The sequence below is a fragment of the Dysidea avara genome, chromosome 6 (assembly GCF_963678975.1).
Source record: "Dysidea avara chromosome 6, odDysAvar1.4, whole genome shotgun sequence".
In the NCBI taxonomy this organism is placed as follows: Eukaryota; Metazoa; Porifera; class Demospongiae; order Dictyoceratida; family Dysideidae; genus Dysidea; species Dysidea avara.
In genome coordinates this window covers 6916162-6936008 of record NC_089277.1, presented here as the reverse complement: position 1 = coordinate 6936008, position 19847 = coordinate 6916162, and the positions used below count along the sequence as shown (strand labels likewise).

Here is a 19847-nt window from a genome sequence, read left to right as displayed (position 1 = left end):
CATTATCATTACCATCATCACGTATAGGAGAGCAAGCTAATGTTGGCACATGGTTCTGATATTGTTAGTAATTTATTGGAAATAGCCACCACCTGTGACGGCACTACTGACCACACACCCTCCATGAATGATCAGGTGACTGAACTAGCCAAGGTGAAACTGGATGACCATCACATCAAATACCATCTCTATAAGGTAATGAGTGTGTTATACGTATGTACAGTGTTACCTGAGTCACTACATTACATAGTGAATTGTATACTATATAGCTGGTTATTTTCGAACCAGAAATTTTCGTAGGAACGGTAAAATCTAAGTTTCGAAGGTTTTAATTTCGAAAGCATGCATATTTCGAAGTACAGGTGGAAATTCGTGTCACAAATACCAAAAATACATAGAGTATACATGTGCTCACCTTACTGATGGAATCAAGGATGGAATATTGAGTTATAAGTGGAGTAAGTAGCAGCCACTGGTGAGGCAATCGTTGGGTACAGCAGCAGATGGCATGAATTCCCAACGGCCATTTATATGGATAGTTTACTGGCTATTGATACCTGAGTAAGAATAATGTTCAATATTAACAATACTGAGCTTAAACTTGTAAAGAATACACCTTGAGAATACACGAGTGAATACGCGTTGTTAGATCACGTGAAAGCACGTTATTTTTACTTGTGGGAATTTATTTTCAAAGACCGACAGGACTTGGGAATTTATTTTCAAACAAAAGGGCCTCTTCAAATCATCTGAAAATATAAAGCGTGATATTATCATTTATACCGTGGCCATCCAACTCTCCAAATTGAGATCAAATTAGGAAATACAGTATTCCTAAAGATTTTGGTCCTAACAGATCTAAATCCATACATTTTTATCTCTAAAAGAGAAAAACCTTTCCTGTATATTTCAGCAAATATAGAAATAACATTCTGCTATATACAAATTCACCTACTGTACTTAGCAATGTAGCCAAAAAATTCTAAGGTGGTCAAATTAGAAGAGCTGCTACAAAAAGTAGTACAGTGTTGCCTCCATTAAACACTTGTACACCAATTATTTATGTGTTAAGATTGTTACAGGAACTCCATTCAATTACCCTAATAGAACATACACTAACTCTGTGATAATGTCACATTACTCCATGCAGGTTCTATGCTGCAGTGTCCACTACAGCTTGTCCTCTACACAACAACAATTGCAGTTGACTAATGCCATGTTGTTTGCCTGGAGGGCATTTCTGCATCTGATCATGCATGTCCTAGTGGGTGGGGCTCAGAGGTGCAGACTAGATGTAGACATGACCAGCCTACCAGCTATTGGTTAGTATAGTAGTGTATGTGTGTAGTGTGATTGTGTCCTTTGTGTTGTAGAGAGGAAAGGGGCACCATTACCTGATAATTGGAAGGATAGGTATGTCCTTTATGTGTGTATTGCATAACAAATGGATATGCCCTATGAACACTACATGCTACAGTACACACACATGCACGCATGCATATAAACTGTTACATACACACTCCACTAACACATAACATGCTCCACACACTAATACACACTCTTGGTCATACAGAGAACCAACTGAAGAAGAATTGTCAGCAGCTAATAAAATTCAAAAGGCAGTCGACAAGCACTTGGACCAGCAGATCACAAAATGCCTACAAACAGGTACAGTCCACACACTACAATTTTTCTAACACACATTGTGCACCATACGTATATACTACATTATAGCACACTCACACACGTACGTTTATCATATATACATTGTACTAGTTAGTAATGCTATACACACTATAGGCTCACCACAACACACATGGATGATAGAAGAGCTTACCAAAAGTGTTGAACTAATTGCTCCTCATTCTGAACTGCTAGGCAAGCTGATGTTCAGGTAACAACAATCTTGTTCTGTTGTGTATGTGTACCTAACGTCTCTGAGAATGGTCTACAGTACACTACCAAATGTCTTCTTTAAAGACTTTTGACACTAAATATGTTGTGTGAGCATTCAATATTTTTTATGTGGCCACATAATGTGATCACAAAATTCGTTGGTTATAGAAGTCTAGTCTAACCAATCTGTAGTCACCTACATACTTTAATATTGTTTGTTTTATACTTACACTAACTGATATGTAATTACGTGCATACCAATACTATAAATACAATTAAAGTCATCCCCCTCAAAGTTTTAATGGGCTGCATATATTAGAGTATATATGCAGCCCATTAAAACTACTATATGTATACAACAACACTCAAAAAGTTCTTGATCCTATAGAGTTCTATATACTGGCTTCTATTGCACGTAAATCTGAATTTTTTCTACAAAAGCAGCCTCATCTGAGAACCCTTGACTGTTACATAGTCGTACTTCAATATCATCTTTTCTGTCCATAGTCATTTGACGGAAGAACCAAGGTTGATTAGTGTTGGCGCAACAGTTATTATTAGGAAGACAACCATCACCATCCCATAGTGGGTCTGTGGTGTGGTATTCACTATTGTCGTGAGTTCCAGTGTTGCCAGACTCACAATAATAGTGGGTACCTACAAATGCAGGAGGGGATGGACCAGGATATTTAGCACAAGGACAATTCTGATGAGGATAATTGTAATCATCACTCAGGCCTATTGCATAGGTCCATACATGTTTACGAGGATTGTCTAGTGTAATAGATATGCCATCAACATATTGATTGTCTATGGATGCTTTGTTTTCATTGAAGAAAGCATCTAGGGATCCCTTATGAAAGCCTTTCATTCTTCCACAAATCTTGTTATACCCAACTCTATTGACAGGAAAGTGCACGGAGTGACAACCAGCTTTATCATCAGGTGACCGGCATAAATCTAACCCCTTTACTTTTATCTTCTTCCATCCACTAGGGCAGTCATCTCCTTGGCTAGTATCATAGTCAGCAATCTTCATCCATCCTCCTTTATGACCACTACACTCTAGTTCCATATCACAGTAGACAGTGTGGACATGATCAGTTTTAATAACATAATATCCTGACTTGCTGTGACTGGCTGGGTTCTTGTCATGTATGTCAGCACAGGAGACTCCGGGAAACTCGACGTCTAATCCATACCTTGCACAGGTCCCATTTTCAGCTGTTGTTATCGACAGCACAGCAAAAGCCATTGCAATGAGATATAGAATTTGCATTATCTTTGACATGTTAAAGATATATTTAAACTTTGGTGTACTGTTAGCTCTTTTTATAACAAATGTCTTGCAGGAAATTGTGTGTGGGAATTTGTTGGGTAAAGTGCCTAGGTTGCTGTTTCCCTACACATGACAGTTGTCTTTATCCATACTTTACAAAGAGGTTGTGTATACCTACTTGTGAAGGGTCCGTGAGAAAACATTAGTTAAACTGCTTTGGTTGTTGTTTCGCCAGACTCGTTAACTGCATTTTCTGTACTTCACAAGACTTAGTGTAAACCTGTACCTTCTCCCACTGGCTAGGTAGACAAATTTCTGACATTGTGAAGAGGTAAGTTAAAGTGTTGCTGAGAGTGCTACATGACTAATTTCACACAGCACAGAGTGAACAAGAGACAAATAAAGTACATTAAGCTGTGGATGGCTTGCCATTTATGTATGCAAATAATAAGTCATGTATGTACATATCAGTATGCCCCGGTGTGTAGTAACGTATACTGATCTTACTCTAGTACAATGTTCCAACTGGACCAGAGCCTGTTCCAACATTTTCCCTTTTATGAGAATGAACAGAACAGAGCCTACCACCAGGACTATACTGGCTCCTATAATGAACTACCTCTCAACCAGTGGACACTTCTTTTTAGGGAGACCTTCTTTGTACAGGTATTGTGTGTAGTGTTATGTACTGTAGTTTACGTGTGTGTGTGTGAGAGAGAGAGAGAGAGAGAGGGAGAGGGAGAGGGAGAGGGAGAGAGAGAGAGAGAGAGGCTCAATGCTCCATGATGCCTAGTTGCACACCTACCAGTATCTGGTGGTCTAGTGTCAACTGAGAAAGTAAATTCTCAGCATTGTCAAGGTCACTGTGGAACTTTGGGGGTTCTGCAACCTCTAGACCTACAGTCCATCTGCGGATTACTAGTCCTGCCCCTGGAGGATTTACACAGACTCAAGTGCCTGAATGGTGCACAAGCATTCTAGTACTGGTTTTGCTGGGTGGAAATAGCTGTGGTTCATACAGCTACCAGAGGCATTGCTTTTGTGGTTGTGTGTGTGTGTGTGAGTGTGCGTGCGTGCAGGTGTGCACACATGCATGTGATGTGTGTATGTTTATGTAGCATACAGGAAATATTATGTGCTTCTTTGTGTACGATGTGTATAGCTCTGTGTATATACGTATATGCATGTACGTACAAGGTATGTTGCATGTCATATAAATACCTTCACTAATAATATTTTTAAATGCCTTTTAATGCTACAGACAAAGGTGCTACAGACAAAGGTGCTACAGACAAAGGCTCTCATTAAATTTGGTAATCCATTACAGGAGCCAGGTATAATGATGTTCCCCAGACTCACTCTAATCCCCAAGACTTGTCTATTACGTGTCATAGACAATGACACTGGTGTGGAGGTACCACAACTGTTCCACAAGGTGATTCCCCACCACTACAAGCCTAATAAGGTAACAAATCTCATACATAGACAAAGCACCAACGTTTTGTTTGTGTGTGTGTACGTACAAAGAATTGTATAATTATTTTGTTTAGCATTCTAACACACCATAATGGCACTCCCTTATCCCTTCCATACCCTTCACTTCTCTATAACTAAGCTTTATTGACCAAATACGGGTCTCTTAGTGGATTTTGAATACCTCATTATCTTCAGAAAGTCAAAACATTCTACACATATTTATCTCTTCTTTTATGAGTGTCTGCCAAACATTTGTAATCCCCTTACAGTTTTCCATCACAATAACTCTTTCAGCATTATTTACCTACAAACATCTTTACCTAGTTTACTGCACTCATCAAACTTACTGCTCTATCATTTTACACTAGTATTATAATCCAATGGCGGATCCAGGATGGGCCCCCCCCCACACACACACACACACACACTTTGTGAAGGAGCCATACTTCTTTTGATTAAAATACTAAGTCTTGTCAGTCTATAATATAGATAAAAATATGTAACATTTATTGCAAACTCACCTAAAACAAGTCAGAGCAACTATCAGACTGTCACCCAGCACCTTCGTGCGTACTAAGCTCCTCTAAAAATAATTATCATGTTGGTGGTATTGAAGACATTCTAGCCTTTAAAACAGCTTTTAAGACTTCGCAAAGGCCAAAAATGTAAAATAAAGTGTAAGACAATGCTAAGATGTGATTATTTGCTACTTTAAAAATACAAGAGAATCTGTTCTCCCCAACCACCTATAACATAGCTTGTTTGTGCCCCTCCCCTTGCCAGCTCCTGGATCCGCCCCTGTAATCTGATAGTGTAGACTGGCCAGTTTTGTATTTTTGATTTTAAATGAAGGCTTCTGTACATTAAAAATAAAATTCAACTACAAAATCATTCAACACTATATTGTATTGTTTTTGTCTATTGAATACAAGAATAATTGGGTGGATGAGGCAAAAAAAATTGAGAATACATGTATACAATGTTATTTTTAAGCACTAAATGATTTTGCTAGTTTTTATGAAACACCACAATATTATGTCACTCCTGGCATACACTTGTACATATATGGATCTATGTAAAAAGTACACATTTGTGTATTTGAGATAAAATGGAAAGCTGGGTGGTATATTCTCTTATAAATGAGAGGAAATTTTATCACTACAGGCTGGCTACACCATTCTCGGAGAAGTATGGTCACGTGATGATACATTAGAAGGAGGTGACTGGCAGCTGAGACTTGTAGGGTCCACACCACACCTCCCTACTAGGAAGAACACTACACCAGTGGCCCCTACTGGAGATGAACTACCTGCAGCTATCACCATTACTCCTTCACTACACACTCATGAAGTCATCGATTATTACCTCCCTGATAAGGACAAGAAATTCTTAAGGTTAGCTCAATAGAGATTCATTTGTGTTCTTAGCTACTAAGCACTATAAGTACTGTTGATTCAAGACCTAGTGTAAGTGGGTATAAATAAGTGTACGTGTTATACATCCTGAATTGCTATGTTGGCTACACAGAATGGTAAATTGTTCAACAACAGCCTCTTATCTCGAATCTTACCTTCCTTTTACAATGTGTAATATTTACTGTGTTGTGGTTTATGAAATTTGCTGGTCAGTGCCTGCAGCTGATGATCGTGACATAGTTGGGTTGGTATAAACCTGGGAACCAAGGATTCGGGGATTCTACTGTTCATGGAATTTTTGTATTTCACAATGTTTATACATTCTATTCTTGCACTGGATAACTCTACAACACCTTCTCTCCATCTTATATACATATATAAAATAATTAGAAAATACAGTATAAGTGCCTTTGAAAAAGGGGTCTACAGCTGACTGCATTATGCCACCTGTACTGCACAATGAGCACACAGGTCTTAGTAAGTTTCATACTTACTAAAGTTGAGAAACTTTGTGTGAGCAAGTATACATTCCAGAGAAATAGTTTTAATGATGTGATCACTGCGTGTTAACCAGTAACTCAACAAACAGACTTTGTGTCTCACCTATTGCATCACGTGGTGTACAAAGGTGAAGCCATTCCCTTGATTAATACCACCAGTTGTTGGATAAGTGGCCTAAGCAGTCCAGTCCAGCAGGACCCTTTTCAGAGTAGGCCTTTATAGCTAAATTGTGCGATGCACCATGACAGAGAATGGCTAAGCAAGACTATACATATATCTACTGTATCTATTACAAGTATAGAATTGTTAAATATGTCAAGGTCCATGGGTCACTGTTTATACTTACCCTATATACGTAGTTTAGTGTAGTGGCCATGAATGCCAGTAATATGGTGATCTGTAAAATCTTAAGTTTTTAACACCCTTGACAAAATCTAGCTAAACAAACTTACCAGATATATTATCAAACAGTTAGTAGGATTCCCCCTAAATTTATGTGAGCTGCTTAAAATACCACATCTAAAAACTATCATGGAAATATCATGTGCGACAAACATCACTACAAAATAGTTTTACTTATCAAAGCACCATACAGTACGGTAGTACTGTATATTAGGGATCATGGACATTTGGGTTTTCCTAGCCAAAAAATTCACCCAAAAACCAGCTTCACAACTCCATCCTGGCACCTTGGCAGTATTGGTTAGGTATAACCAAGCCCAAAAATGCCTTCAGTACGATCCTAAAGGCTTCCAATAAATTGTTACAATTTTTTTTTTAGATTATTCAATGTAATTTTCTACTGACTGCCTGCCTGCCTGACCACAGTCGCAGGGCTAGAGGCCAAACGAAGCAGCACACAGTCACCATTTTACACCACAGCAACAAACTCACAAGTGAGATGTACCTTTTGTAGTTTCAACGAATGTCTGCCTTCTGCATTTTGCCATTCCTTTTATCTTCAATTAAATGGTCACCTTCTTCATTCCAGGAAACCATACCAAGACATTAAAACAATTGCCATGCCCCCTTAAATAATCAGAACACGCCACAACAATCTAGATAGCCCTGTAAGAAAACAAGGTGTTGTGCCATACCCACTAGCTTGTATAGATGAGTGGCAAGATCAAGATACTCTAATAAAGCAGTCACAGCCACACTTGTATGCTCTAACAAAAAGTTAACAAACTAATGGCGTAAAAAAATTATTAATTTATGCCAAGTAGGGATTTTTCCACATTGCTACAATGTCAAATGGCTAGGAATTTTCCCTCATGGCTACCATCATCTCTTGTTTCACTACTTTTTATTGCTGGAACCCTACTTCATTTTTAAATCAATAATTTTTATTGCACTAGTTTCTCATGGTTTAGCTGACATTACTACTAGTACATAATACACTATACAAGAGCCCATAAGCGCCACAAGGCGCTTATGGGCTCCTGGTATATACAGGAGCTGGTATCATACGTATGCACAGTACCAAGGGTTCATAATATATATAAGTAACTCTTGGTCACAGTACGGTAGTACTGTATATTAGGGATCATGAAGGTTTGGGTTTTTCTTGCCAAATAGTAGAGCGGCATAGCACCAAAAAATGGCCATTTCATGCGCTTTTTGAAACAATTATGAAACTTTCCACACAAATTGTGCTCCTAGTGGCATATGTTTTTTGATATAGAGCCATCACAGATTTGACCTCTGGTGACCTTTAGAGCCATTTTTCACTGAAAATTATTTTTGTCTTTATCTTCCTGAGGCATTATTTTATACTGTTAAAACATAGTATCAAATTAAAGGTGCTGATCTAAGAACTATATTGACTTTTGTTTGAAGTTTGTATCTCATTCCACTACACAGTTATGATCATTTTTGAAATTCTTTGCCCTTGGGGTGTAAATTACTAATGGGCAAGTACTTCATAGAATTTCATGGTTAATATAAATGATCATAACTTTGGAATACAATCACCTATTTACTTCAAATAAAAGCTGAGTAGTTCGTTGTAGCAGCACCTTTAACTTGAAACTGTGCAAAATGATGCCTCAGGGAGATAAAGACAAAAACAATGAATTTTCAATACAAAAATGGCTGTAAAGGTCACCAGAGGTCAAATGTGAGATGGCTCTATATCCAAAAAATAATATCTCAAGGAGTACAACTTATATGGAAAGTTTCATAATTGTATCAAAAATTGCACAACTATCGCACTATGCTGCTCTACTAAAACCAGTTCCACAATACTACCCTGGTGCCTTGGCAATAGCCGCAATACTGGTTAGGTATAACCAACTCAAAAGTACCTTCAATACAAACCTAAATGCTTCCAATGAGTAGCCACAATTGTTTTTAATATTCAATGCAATTTTCTACTGACTGACTAACTGCCTGCCTGATACCTTCAGACAAGCATAACTCAATACGGCTAAGGCTACGGGCTTGATTTTTTCACTGTTTGATGTCACTTCGTCCTGAGATGCATTTTTTGGCATACCACAGTACATACAATGCATGCATCATGGACTTACCTTTGTCCTCCTTTGTGTCCCATTTATTTTTGCTGCTAACTATCCAAGGTGTGGATTCGTGGTAGTGCGGTGCATAGCTTCCCGTTTGTAAACATGAGTTGTCCTTATTTTCTTTGGTGACTGAATTGATTGCAAAGGTGCTTCTAATACTGTTCTTTTGTTATGCTGTGTAACGGGATGAAATAGGTAAAAGTGAAGCATAATAGCCACTTCATTTTTGAGTCAGTAATTGATAGCTGGGACATACAAATCGTCTGTATTTTTCATGGTGACTGATTTGATTGCAGAGGTGCTTCTCCTACTGTTCTGTGTTTGTAGTACTGTGTAACAGGCTGAACATAGCTAAAAGTGAAGCAGAGTAGCCACTATGCTTTTTGATAGTTAGGGTGCACGCTCAGACGAAAACACTAACTCCTTTCTTTTGATGCGGTATGCGTGGGTTCACCAGTCATAACAATGTTACAAAAAAAAAAACAAATAAGTATTAGACATTTAATCCCTAATTCAGTCTATACCCTTAACTGAATTATGCTCACTAGTATATCTGCAGATGTAGGCGACCTCCCTTGTTTCCCTACTTTTTTTCTATGATCCCTAATCAAACTTGAAATTCCTAATTTTCCTTATACTGCTATATTATGAACTCACATGAAGAATATTTATTTTGTGTGACTAAGGGTCTGAAAATCCCAGCTAGTTGTATTTCACAATCTGTGGTTTTCATTATGATATCAGCCATTATTTAATAGTTATTTCCATGGCCACAAGGGATTTTCCTGATATATATACATTATATTAGGCAATTCCGAAGTGGCCATGGTATTAGTAATATACATGTATCACTGAGGTCTGCTCACCTAATGTGTAGGTGAAGGAATGCATTCACCATGCTTCATAGCTGCCTCAGTATCAAAGGCAGTTATGGTCAGGGCTATGTGTAGGTTATTGCATAAGTGCAGGTATCTTCGCTATTTATGATCCAGCGATGCTTTCTTTGTTTAGCGATGATTTCTGATGGCTGTTGTGGCTGGAATCCAGCAAAGCACGTGAGGCATGTGACTAAAAATTTTGTCACGGGTATCTAACCAGTTTAGATACCTACCTGTGGGTATCTATATACCTCATAAACTTCAAAGCATACTATACGTGCCATAGTGTAAATCATGATATCCCCTAACCACAAGGCAATATCATGATATCACCTGTGGTCAAGGTAATACATAGCCTTGTGGTTTCCTTTCATCTGAGGTATATATTTGCTTAATGGGTTGAATGTCATTCACCTGAAACAATAGTAATCACAATTATTAAGGCGATTTTTATGCTAATAGTCACAGAGTACCGTACGCAAGGAAATTTTGACGTCAAAAAACTTTGACGAACTTGACGAATCAGTTTAATTCGTCAAATTTAAATTCGTCAAATGTTTATAAGCGCTCTTAAAAGTACAGGTTTTGCCTACAATTTCTTGATTTTCATCAACATTTTATTCGTCAAATCTGCTGAAGTCTGAATTCGTCAAATTTTTTTACGTCAAAATTTCCTTGCGTACGGTAGTAGATGTAGAGGCTTAGTGATGAGAAATATCAGGGTATACCTAATACAGCTTACCAATAATATTACCGTATTGCCTTGAATTATGGCCGGTCTCGAATTGTGGCCTGGGTAAACAGTTACCTACGTACACGTTTATTTGGCTTTTCACCGAGGCCACTGGGTCTGGGTGAAAGTTGCTTGAAAGAAATAAACGCCAGGGCCACTATTTAAGCATCATCACCACATGTCCTTGTTTGTGTGTTAGGTCCCCTGGGACCTTTACAAAAATTATTAGTGATTTTCTTCTCAAATATTTTAACCACCCATTTTGTTAAGATTTTTGCTGCTTTATATACTGTCACATGTGAGAAGTAATTACGGGTTTTAGTTTCCTATAACATTTCACATCATCTTATGTATCGTTGTTGATACTCACCCTACAGGTATATACTGAAGGTAAAGAAGGATGAAGCATGTCCTGTCACTGTTCAACTGAGGACCTCAAAATCAGATGCTTTCTTCAAACTAGAGGTGTGTAGTTTGTGTATTTAAGAATGTCATTTTGATGTGCAATCACAGAGTTTGGGTTTTTCTGGCCAAAAATATCACTCAAACCAGCTACACAGTACCATCCTAGTATTGGTCAAGCCCAAAAGTGCCTTCAGTATGACCCTAAATGTTTGTTACAATTTTTATTCCAATATAATTTTCTATTGACTAACTGCCTGTATATCTGCCTGATGCCTTCAGGCAAGCATAACTCAATAACGGATAAGGCTACAGACTTGATTTTTTCACTGTTCAATGTCACTTCGTCCCAAGACATGCCTTTTGGCATACCGCAGTATGTATAATGCACACATCATGGACTTACCTTTGCCCTCCATTTCTTTTTGCTGACAGCCCAAGATGTTGATTTGCGGCTGCTTGATGGCTTCTCTATGTTTGTAAATGGGAATCGTCTGTATTTTCCATGGTGACTAAATTGATTGCAGAGGCACTTCTAATACTGTTCTTCATTTGTAACACTCTGAAAATAGTTAACAGCGAAGCACAATGGCCACTTCACTTTCGAGTTAGTAGTTGATGGCTGGGGTACGTGTTTAGACGAAAACATTAACTCTGGTGCCATCCTTCTTTTGATGCGGTATGCGCGGGTTTACCAGTCATAATAATTTGCAAAAAAGGAAACAAGCAATTATAAGGAAATACTAGGAATTTTAATTTCAATTAGGGATCATAGAAAGAAAGAAAAATGAAAACAAGGGAAGTCATCTACACCTGCAGATATGCTAGTGAACATTTAATCCCTATGGGTATAGGAATTAAATGTTTACTATATACATATCCACAGGTGTAGGTGACCTCCCTTCTTGTTTCCCTACTTTTTTCTATGATCCCTAATCAAACTTAAAATTCCTAATGCTTGATATAGAACTTTGCGTGGGCAAAATCAAAGAAAAAGTGTACTTTAAATTCATAACGTACACTTTAGGGCAAACGGTACTTTATTTTCCAAAGAGTGCTTTATTGTATGATTAAAGCACTCTTTGTGGTGCAATAAGGCATCTCCGTGGGCAATAAAACACAGTTGCCCACATGCTCTAGTGCAGGCTAATAGCCCGCAGTGCTCACGCCAGTACAACTAATCACCCAAGCTGGTGAAGGCTGATGATAGCCCACGCTGCCCAGCCAACACCAGTGTTACCACTGGATTGCTTTTATAGACATACCTAAATGCTTCAATGATGGGTGGGAGAAGGTAACATTGCTGTTACGTTTGTTAATGTAAATGGACAAGTCATGGAGATATCACGGAAATACTTCACCATGTGTCACAATAGAATCAATTGTGGGTTGTGACCAAAACCTGTCACAATACACAATGAACGTCTACCATGCCAAACTATGGTGAACTACGCGTGAGTTACTTTGTTAAACCAGTTTGTGTGCATTCATGCTGCTAATAGTTCATGCAAAGCGTGCTAAGTACGAGTCCTAGTGTATGGTGAAGCTACATGACTAGAAAGTTCCATAAATCATTTAAAGCATTGCCTTGCTCGTAGTATATGAAAAATAAAGCACCCAACACTTGGCCTCGATGCTAATAAAGCACTCGGCTTCGCCTCGTGCTTTATTAGCATCTCAGCCACACGCCTCGTGCTTTATTTTTCATATAGCACTCGCGACTATGCTTTAACATACACTTAAAGATAGTGTCATCCAGTGTTGGTCAAGCTACTTTTTAAAAGCAACTAGTTGCATATTACATATTACTTGCAAATGGGCTATTTAGTTACAGTTACATATTACCCATAAAATAAAGTAACTATAATAATATTACATATTATATTACTTTGTGTCCACAGCCTTAAGCTGTCACGTGTGAAACTACCACCCTATCACGTGACATGATTTTGTTGTTGGGCAATGTGCAAATCTTGGTTATAAGTAAGAAGCTGGTGAATAGCTTCATTCAGTAGGCTTCATTACTTCGTTGTGGCTAGGCGTTACTCAGAGGATAACGAGATTAGTAACTTCGTTACTTGTAAGTAATAATATTACATAATATTAGACTTGTTACAGTAACTATATTACTTAGGTAACGCGTTACATTTGTAAGTAAAGTAACTTGAGTTATATTACCTGTTGTATAGCATATTTCGTTATGTTACTTAGTTACCACAAAAGTAATGATATTACGTAACTACCCAACACTGGTGTCATCCAATTACAATTTTTGAATCTCCTGGTACACAACACTGTATAGCCTTAAGGAGCACTACATGTGTCTCCAGGTCTGGCAAGGGGAATGCACTGTAGTAGGTAGCTGGGATTCTAAGCTTCAGGAATGAATTTTTTGATGTACAGTAGTTTAATATATTCAACATCTAAAAAAATCATAGTAATAAATCATGCTTCCTAAGCGCTGTACATTGATCAGGAGCTGTGTGTAGGGATCAGTGATGGTAGTTATGAGGCTAAAATAATACAAAGGACCCATTTTCATAACAGGCTATATAGCCAAGTGTGTCCATGGATTGGTGCTAACAGAATCATGCGTTTCATACTCAGCATTAACTGTGGAGGATATTTATTGCAGTGACTGTTCTATTAGAGAGTATTTTACTGACTGCTGTATTAGTACCTCAATCTTGTGTAGAAGTTGTTTTGAGAAATGGAGAGAGGAGGGGGGCATGTGCCTCTATCTGGATCTGCCGTTGTTGTCATACTTAGGTAAAAACTTGTTTGTCAGACAACTTGCCCGAATACGTATTTTCAACAAATGCATGTATGCTCTCAATCACGTGTGTCTGTATTGTAAAGATGCCTGGTTGTCTACACCATTGATGTTGCTACTTACTGCAGTATCACATACATTAAGGTCTCTATATATTGTACCACACAGATATTAGACAAAGAGGAGACAGTGTGTTGTGTGAAGGGTAAAGGTCATGCTGTGTTGCCAGTTTGCTGGCTACAGCCTGATGATCCACCAATCTCTGAAGAGGATGGTGAGGCCAGTAAAAGAGAAAATGATGTCAAGGTATTTACATGCTGCGTAGTGAAGTGTGTGTGTGTGTGTGTGTGTGTGTGTGTGTGTGTGTGTGTGTGTGTGTGTGCACTTGTATATTAGACCCTTGGTTAACCTCAGTGTGTCTCTATAAGTAAATAGCTCAGATAACTGAAGCTCATACATTTATATAGAGCTCTGTTCAAATACCCTAATAGAACATACTCCTGTACTCAAAATACTCTAATAGAACAGTCATTTGACTCATTTCAGATAAAAGAGGGTACGGATAAACAAAGGTCAGATAATCAAGTGTCTACTGTACATATGTGTGTTGTGTGTGCGTGATTGTAGTGTGTGAATGTGGTGTGTTGTGTTTGTGGTATGTGCTCACATGTGTGTACATTGTTGAAGTACTGTAATCTCATTATTCTTACTATAGACTCACAAGTACGTGATACAAGCTACCATCACAAGGGATAGCTGGCCAGCTGGAGAAAGTGCCTGGAGCTACATGACAACATTGAAACAGATTGAAAAGATGGATGACAGTGTGTAGTGTTGTTTATACGGATGTGATATGTTGTGCATTGTGTACACATTACAGAACAGTATTGTGTACACAATGGAGAGTATAGTTTGTGTACAGTTTACATACACACGCGCACACACACACACACACACACACACACACACACACACACACACACACACACACACACACACACACACACACACAAAGACCACCCACGCACATGTGTGCAATCGCACACTGCAAAGCAAAGCTTTCAGCTACAGAGCTAGCATAGTCATGCCTACCCAGTGAACCAACACTGGGACATCTGTACACTGTTTCAGCCAGCACAGGCAAATCCTCCTATTAGTAACCCACAGGAGGCTGTACCATCTCTCATAGGTGAAGGTGTGGGCACCTAAAATCCCACCTGGACCTTCACACACTGTGTGATACATAGACAGTTGGCATTTGCTTTCCCAGTTAACATCAGGTCCATCTATGTTTCAGCTGGGTGGGCTCCTTCCTTCCTTCCACGCATACACACACACGCACACACACACACACACAAACACACACACACTCATTCTTGACCCTACAAAACACCTTACGTTTTAATGTTTTTCCTTGCAGTACATGCTTCAGGTGACAAGCCACCATCAGCACGTAAACAACCCAGCAAACCAGCTAAGGGTACCAAAATGCGAGAACGAGCAGGCAGTGTTTTACAACACAGACAGGTACTGTAAGCAATGAGCATAAATACCACATAAGTAACTTACTATCTGCATGTACAATATTACATGATGAGAATTCAAAATTAATATTGTGAAGCATGTCACAATATACACACAGTGTGATGTGTCAGCTTTCTTGGCCACATGACACACTATCGTGTGCTACTCTAATACATGGAGAAAAATCCCCCAATATAGGATGAGTGTAAAAGTTATTTATTTCACAAATCTAGTTCTAAAACATTCTACATGTATGTGTGTTCTTTTACATTTCTTTTTAAAGAGTGAACTCTATTAGAGTATTACAAAAATATTACCTAAAAGTCAAGTATAACAATACAATAACTTCTGTCTCATAATCATTATTGTGTCTAGTAGATAAGAAGGTAAAAACAAACCCTAAGCCATGCTATGGCTGGCTTTAGGGTTGGGGCCATATAGAGTACAAAAAGAAATGAATTTATAAAAACAGTCCAGCTGTGAAAAAAGGGGTGCAGCCTTCAAAAATCCTGGGTAAAAAAAGGTAGTGAAATTAATTTTAATAATGGCTGTAAATTGCAGCCATTTCTTGGCAGCCACCTTTGATTTCACAACCTTTTCACTTTTGAAGGCCACACCCTTTTTTCACAGCTTAGCTGTTTTTGTGTGGAGTGTTTCTACTCCACTTTTAATATTTGTATATTACATGACAAGTTGGTTTCTTCCCTTGCAGCAGATTGATGTCAGCAAGCCCCACTGGGTGTTAAGAGTGGTGATGGCATCATCGGTGAGTATTAGTAGTATCACATGATCCCCAGTGACATCATCACAATGACATCTCTACAGGATATCATGTTATGTGTTAAGGATACTGAGAAAGAAGATGAGCTGAAGGCAATGGTGACTGCCTGGGAGACTGAACAACCTGGCAGAACTAAGAAGGTTCGTACAATGGGACCTGTTAATGCAGACACTTGAAAACAAAAACACTTACATAATCTGAATATTTGGCAAAATATTTCTAGTGTAGCACAGTAACTGACCTGAAGAATTCGGATCGCACGCACGCACGTGCACACACACACAAATGCACACATATACGCATGCACACACACATGCAGACTTCACAGTTAGATCTGAGCATTGCATGGACTCTTTGACTAAACTAGGTGTCAGAGTGGTCTGGATCATTGTATATATTTGTCTTATTCCACAGTATCTACTTTAACATGTTCTATTGTACAGTCCATAGTGTGTATCATTGAGCACTTCTCTCTGATCTATACTATGGGCATACTAATATACAGTATGTATGACAAAACTAAAGTTTTGGTCCCAAGGAAATTTACCCCATATATACAATTTCACCTCACTATACACATACTGTACATGTATAACAGCAAAACTATTGTCATTTTACACTGTACAACCTGCATGGTGAAATCATACATATGCACCTTGATGTTGTACACATTAACACACTTGTAGTATTGACATTGTAGTATTGACACTGGTCAAGGACTGTGGCACCTGAGGCTTCAGCTCAAAAGCCCATTTCTGGAGCCTCATTTCCCAATATTGATGTTGTTTTTCTGTAGGCATTAGAGTCTCGTCGTAAGTACCTGTCTGCCTGCAAGCAACCAATAGTTACAGGAGAGACTGATAACGCAGGTATGTATATGGGAGGATGAGAGTGTGTATACAGTCTGCACTTTGTATTTCTTTGTGTGTGTAGTACTTTTGTGTGTGCTGTACCCATTAAGTGTAGGTTATTACACACATCTGAGTATCTGTGGAAAGGTGCAATAACTGTTTTAGACTTTAGTCATGTAGCTCTGTTAGCTGTTAATAATTGCGGCTTCCAGATCAAATAGTAACTCTCTTGTACTTTATAAACAACCGATGATTTTCTGATACCTTATAATAACACTCCTTAGCAACAATTTCTGATGATCGCAGTAACTAGAATTAGGCAACTATGACCAAAATATTGTCATTGGCATCTAACAGTTGAACCTGGTAATCAGGACACTTGCATTCATGTCCAGTTTTGCCACACATTTACAATCAATTCTAAAGCTGTCCTGAGCATCCATCCAACACTTGAAAACGAGGACACCTGCAAAATTTGGGTGCTTTGTAATGCGACTAATGGCACCAAATTATCCCTTAGCATGTAAACTGACTTGATATAATCACAACACTATTGGTCAGTCCAAAGGTGTCCTTAATACACAGGTTTCACTGTAAATACCTACATGTGTTGTTCCACCATCAGACTGTGATGCTACAGCAGTGGTGTCTGATGCTGATGGTGCTGTGAATGTCACTGTACCAACTCTACCTGATGGTCCTGCCATGATCAAGAGGGTGGACTACACTCAGTACATGATGTACGTAAGTGTGTGTACTGATACTCTATTACAACACACACACACACACACATGCACCACACGCAAATACATAACAACATGCGGGTACACACATGGTGCATAAAGCAAAATTTTCAACACGTTGAGCCACTTGTATATGCACTACTCAGGTAGTATGAGTTAGTGCAGGACTAGCACTAGGCCATACCATGTCTTACGGGTGAAAGTATAGACACCATAGCATCATCTGGACATACACTACATGTATACACACATACCCTTTACTACACCAACCATATTACTACCACACTATTACAGTAATACAGGGATTATGCCTCGTCTACTACAACCAGAGGAATGGGAACACAGACAGTCACAATGGCAGCAAAGACTAGCTGAGTATCGGCAGCAGAGGCAAGTAGTCATACAGAGGAGAGAAGAAGACCTTCAGATGAGAAATACAATGAAGAAACAACAAGTAGAGCTAGCTGAACAGTGGCAGGTAATATGTTTGAGTTTTTTGTAAATATAGAAATGTTGTATATGAGCCCAGACTTGTACAGGATCCTCCTGTGTCCGTACTTGTAACACTGGACCAATACATACTACCATAGAATACAATAAAGCTTCTAAACTTTAGTAACATGTTAAGGATCTCTGTTACAGGTGTCCTGATTTCAGGGGTCTAAATGTGTGTACACTATCACAAATGAGACCATGTGAAGTGTCCTGGTTATCAAGGTGTCAAAATTTCTGGGGAGTAGGGTGGAATTTTGTAATGTGGTTCTGCTGTATACCTGTACACACGTATATGTTATGCTAGTGCATGGTGTTAAGCACCTATGTATAGAAATTATTGTATACTAGGGAGACATACATAAGTACCAGGGTCAACATGCAACACTTAGCAAACCATAATAGTAGTGTTTCTGAGGTAGGGTAGATTCCATCATTTTCCCTGCTGTAGCTGTTTTCCCATTTCACTGTTGTCCTATGCCATAACAATTATTACAGTGTATCATATTCTATACCACAATGGTTTCCTACAAATGATTGCCATCACTGTCTGCATTACATGTTATCAAATATGTGACTGAGAATGAGACATGTTATCGCATACACAGGTGGAGTTAGAGCAAGCAAGACAGAAGATGAATGAAGCTCGCAATGCCATAAGGGACAGGTTCCTAGCACAGCAGCAGAAACTGAAAGAGGAGCAAGCTCTTCTTGCAGCTCAGACATCAGTAGACACTGCAGGTGGTAGAGATTCAAAAGCAAAAGGAAAGGCAGCAAAAGGGAAGAAAAAGTAACTAACCCGCAACCCAATCACTTAACAGTACCGCTGGTACAAAAATGTAAATACAAAACACATAACAACTACATGCTGTAAGTATAACTACAATGGCAGATATAATAGCACAGTGTATAAAAGTTCTTCAATATATTATCTAAAACCATTTACCCATATACACAACCAGAGTAGCTGCTTTGTTTAATATCTCCACCTATTACAATGATCTTATTGTTGGCAGCTGACAAACTCCACTCTTGTAATATATGTTATATGCTGCCATGAGCTGCTAAGTCATACACACACATCTGACTAGTTTTACTGCAGAGATTGGTAGGCTGTCATCCTCCAACAGAGAGCAGATCTAAGAGTGACTGCCACTTTAACTCATAACTTGAGGTGTATCTAGACGAGCAGCAAATACTTTTACAGAAGCCGCAGAGGCATCAATTCCACCAAGCAAGTACAGAATTTCACCCACAGTTTTTGCCTTCAGCTGTGACTGTGGTGATGGTAGATATTAGGGCTGAAACGATCATGGTTTTTTAGTATTCGAGTACTCTCTAGATTAACGATCGAGTACTCACAAATACTAGCTACCTTGTAGTCATACCCGTTTGACATGTTTTGTACCAACCATAGATAAAAGGGGTGTCTATTATCTATGTACCAACCTTTAACAGTTTACAGCTTTTCAAGTAACAACAATGATTCACACACTGTATTAAAGTACTGATATTAGTGTCCACAACAAAGGTATGCCAACCAAACTCTACCGCCTTCATTGTGTCACTTTCTGATGACAA

At 38.7% G+C, this 19847-nt stretch overlaps 1 protein-coding gene across 1 annotated transcript in view; it reads left to right on the top strand.

Moving 5' to 3' along the window:
* LOC136259029 (androglobin-like) overlaps positions 1-19211 on the top strand; it is a 30632-nt gene extending 11421 nt beyond the window's left edge. The window contains exons 17-34 of the mRNA XM_066052434.1: positions 28-195; positions 1151-1322; positions 1374-1413; positions 1574-1668; positions 1801-1894; positions 3688-3841; positions 4503-4640; positions 5816-6045; positions 11078-11165; positions 14044-14181; positions 14591-14699; positions 15296-15402; positions 16112-16165; positions 16225-16320; positions 16977-17049; positions 17657-17771; positions 18069-18252; positions 18875-19211. Coding sequence (XP_065908506.1) covers positions 28-195; positions 1151-1322; positions 1374-1413; positions 1574-1668; positions 1801-1894; positions 3688-3841; positions 4503-4640; positions 5816-6045; positions 11078-11165; positions 14044-14181; positions 14591-14699; positions 15296-15402; positions 16112-16165; positions 16225-16320; positions 16977-17049; positions 17657-17771; positions 18069-18252; positions 18875-19060 — 2241 coding nt within the window. The 3' untranslated portion in view covers positions 19061-19211. The remainder of the gene's footprint in view (positions 1-27; positions 196-1150; positions 1323-1373; positions 1414-1573; positions 1669-1800; positions 1895-3687; positions 3842-4502; positions 4641-5815; positions 6046-11077; positions 11166-14043; positions 14182-14590; positions 14700-15295; positions 15403-16111; positions 16166-16224; positions 16321-16976; positions 17050-17656; positions 17772-18068; positions 18253-18874) is intronic.
* Positions 19212-19847: the final 636 nt, after the last annotated feature.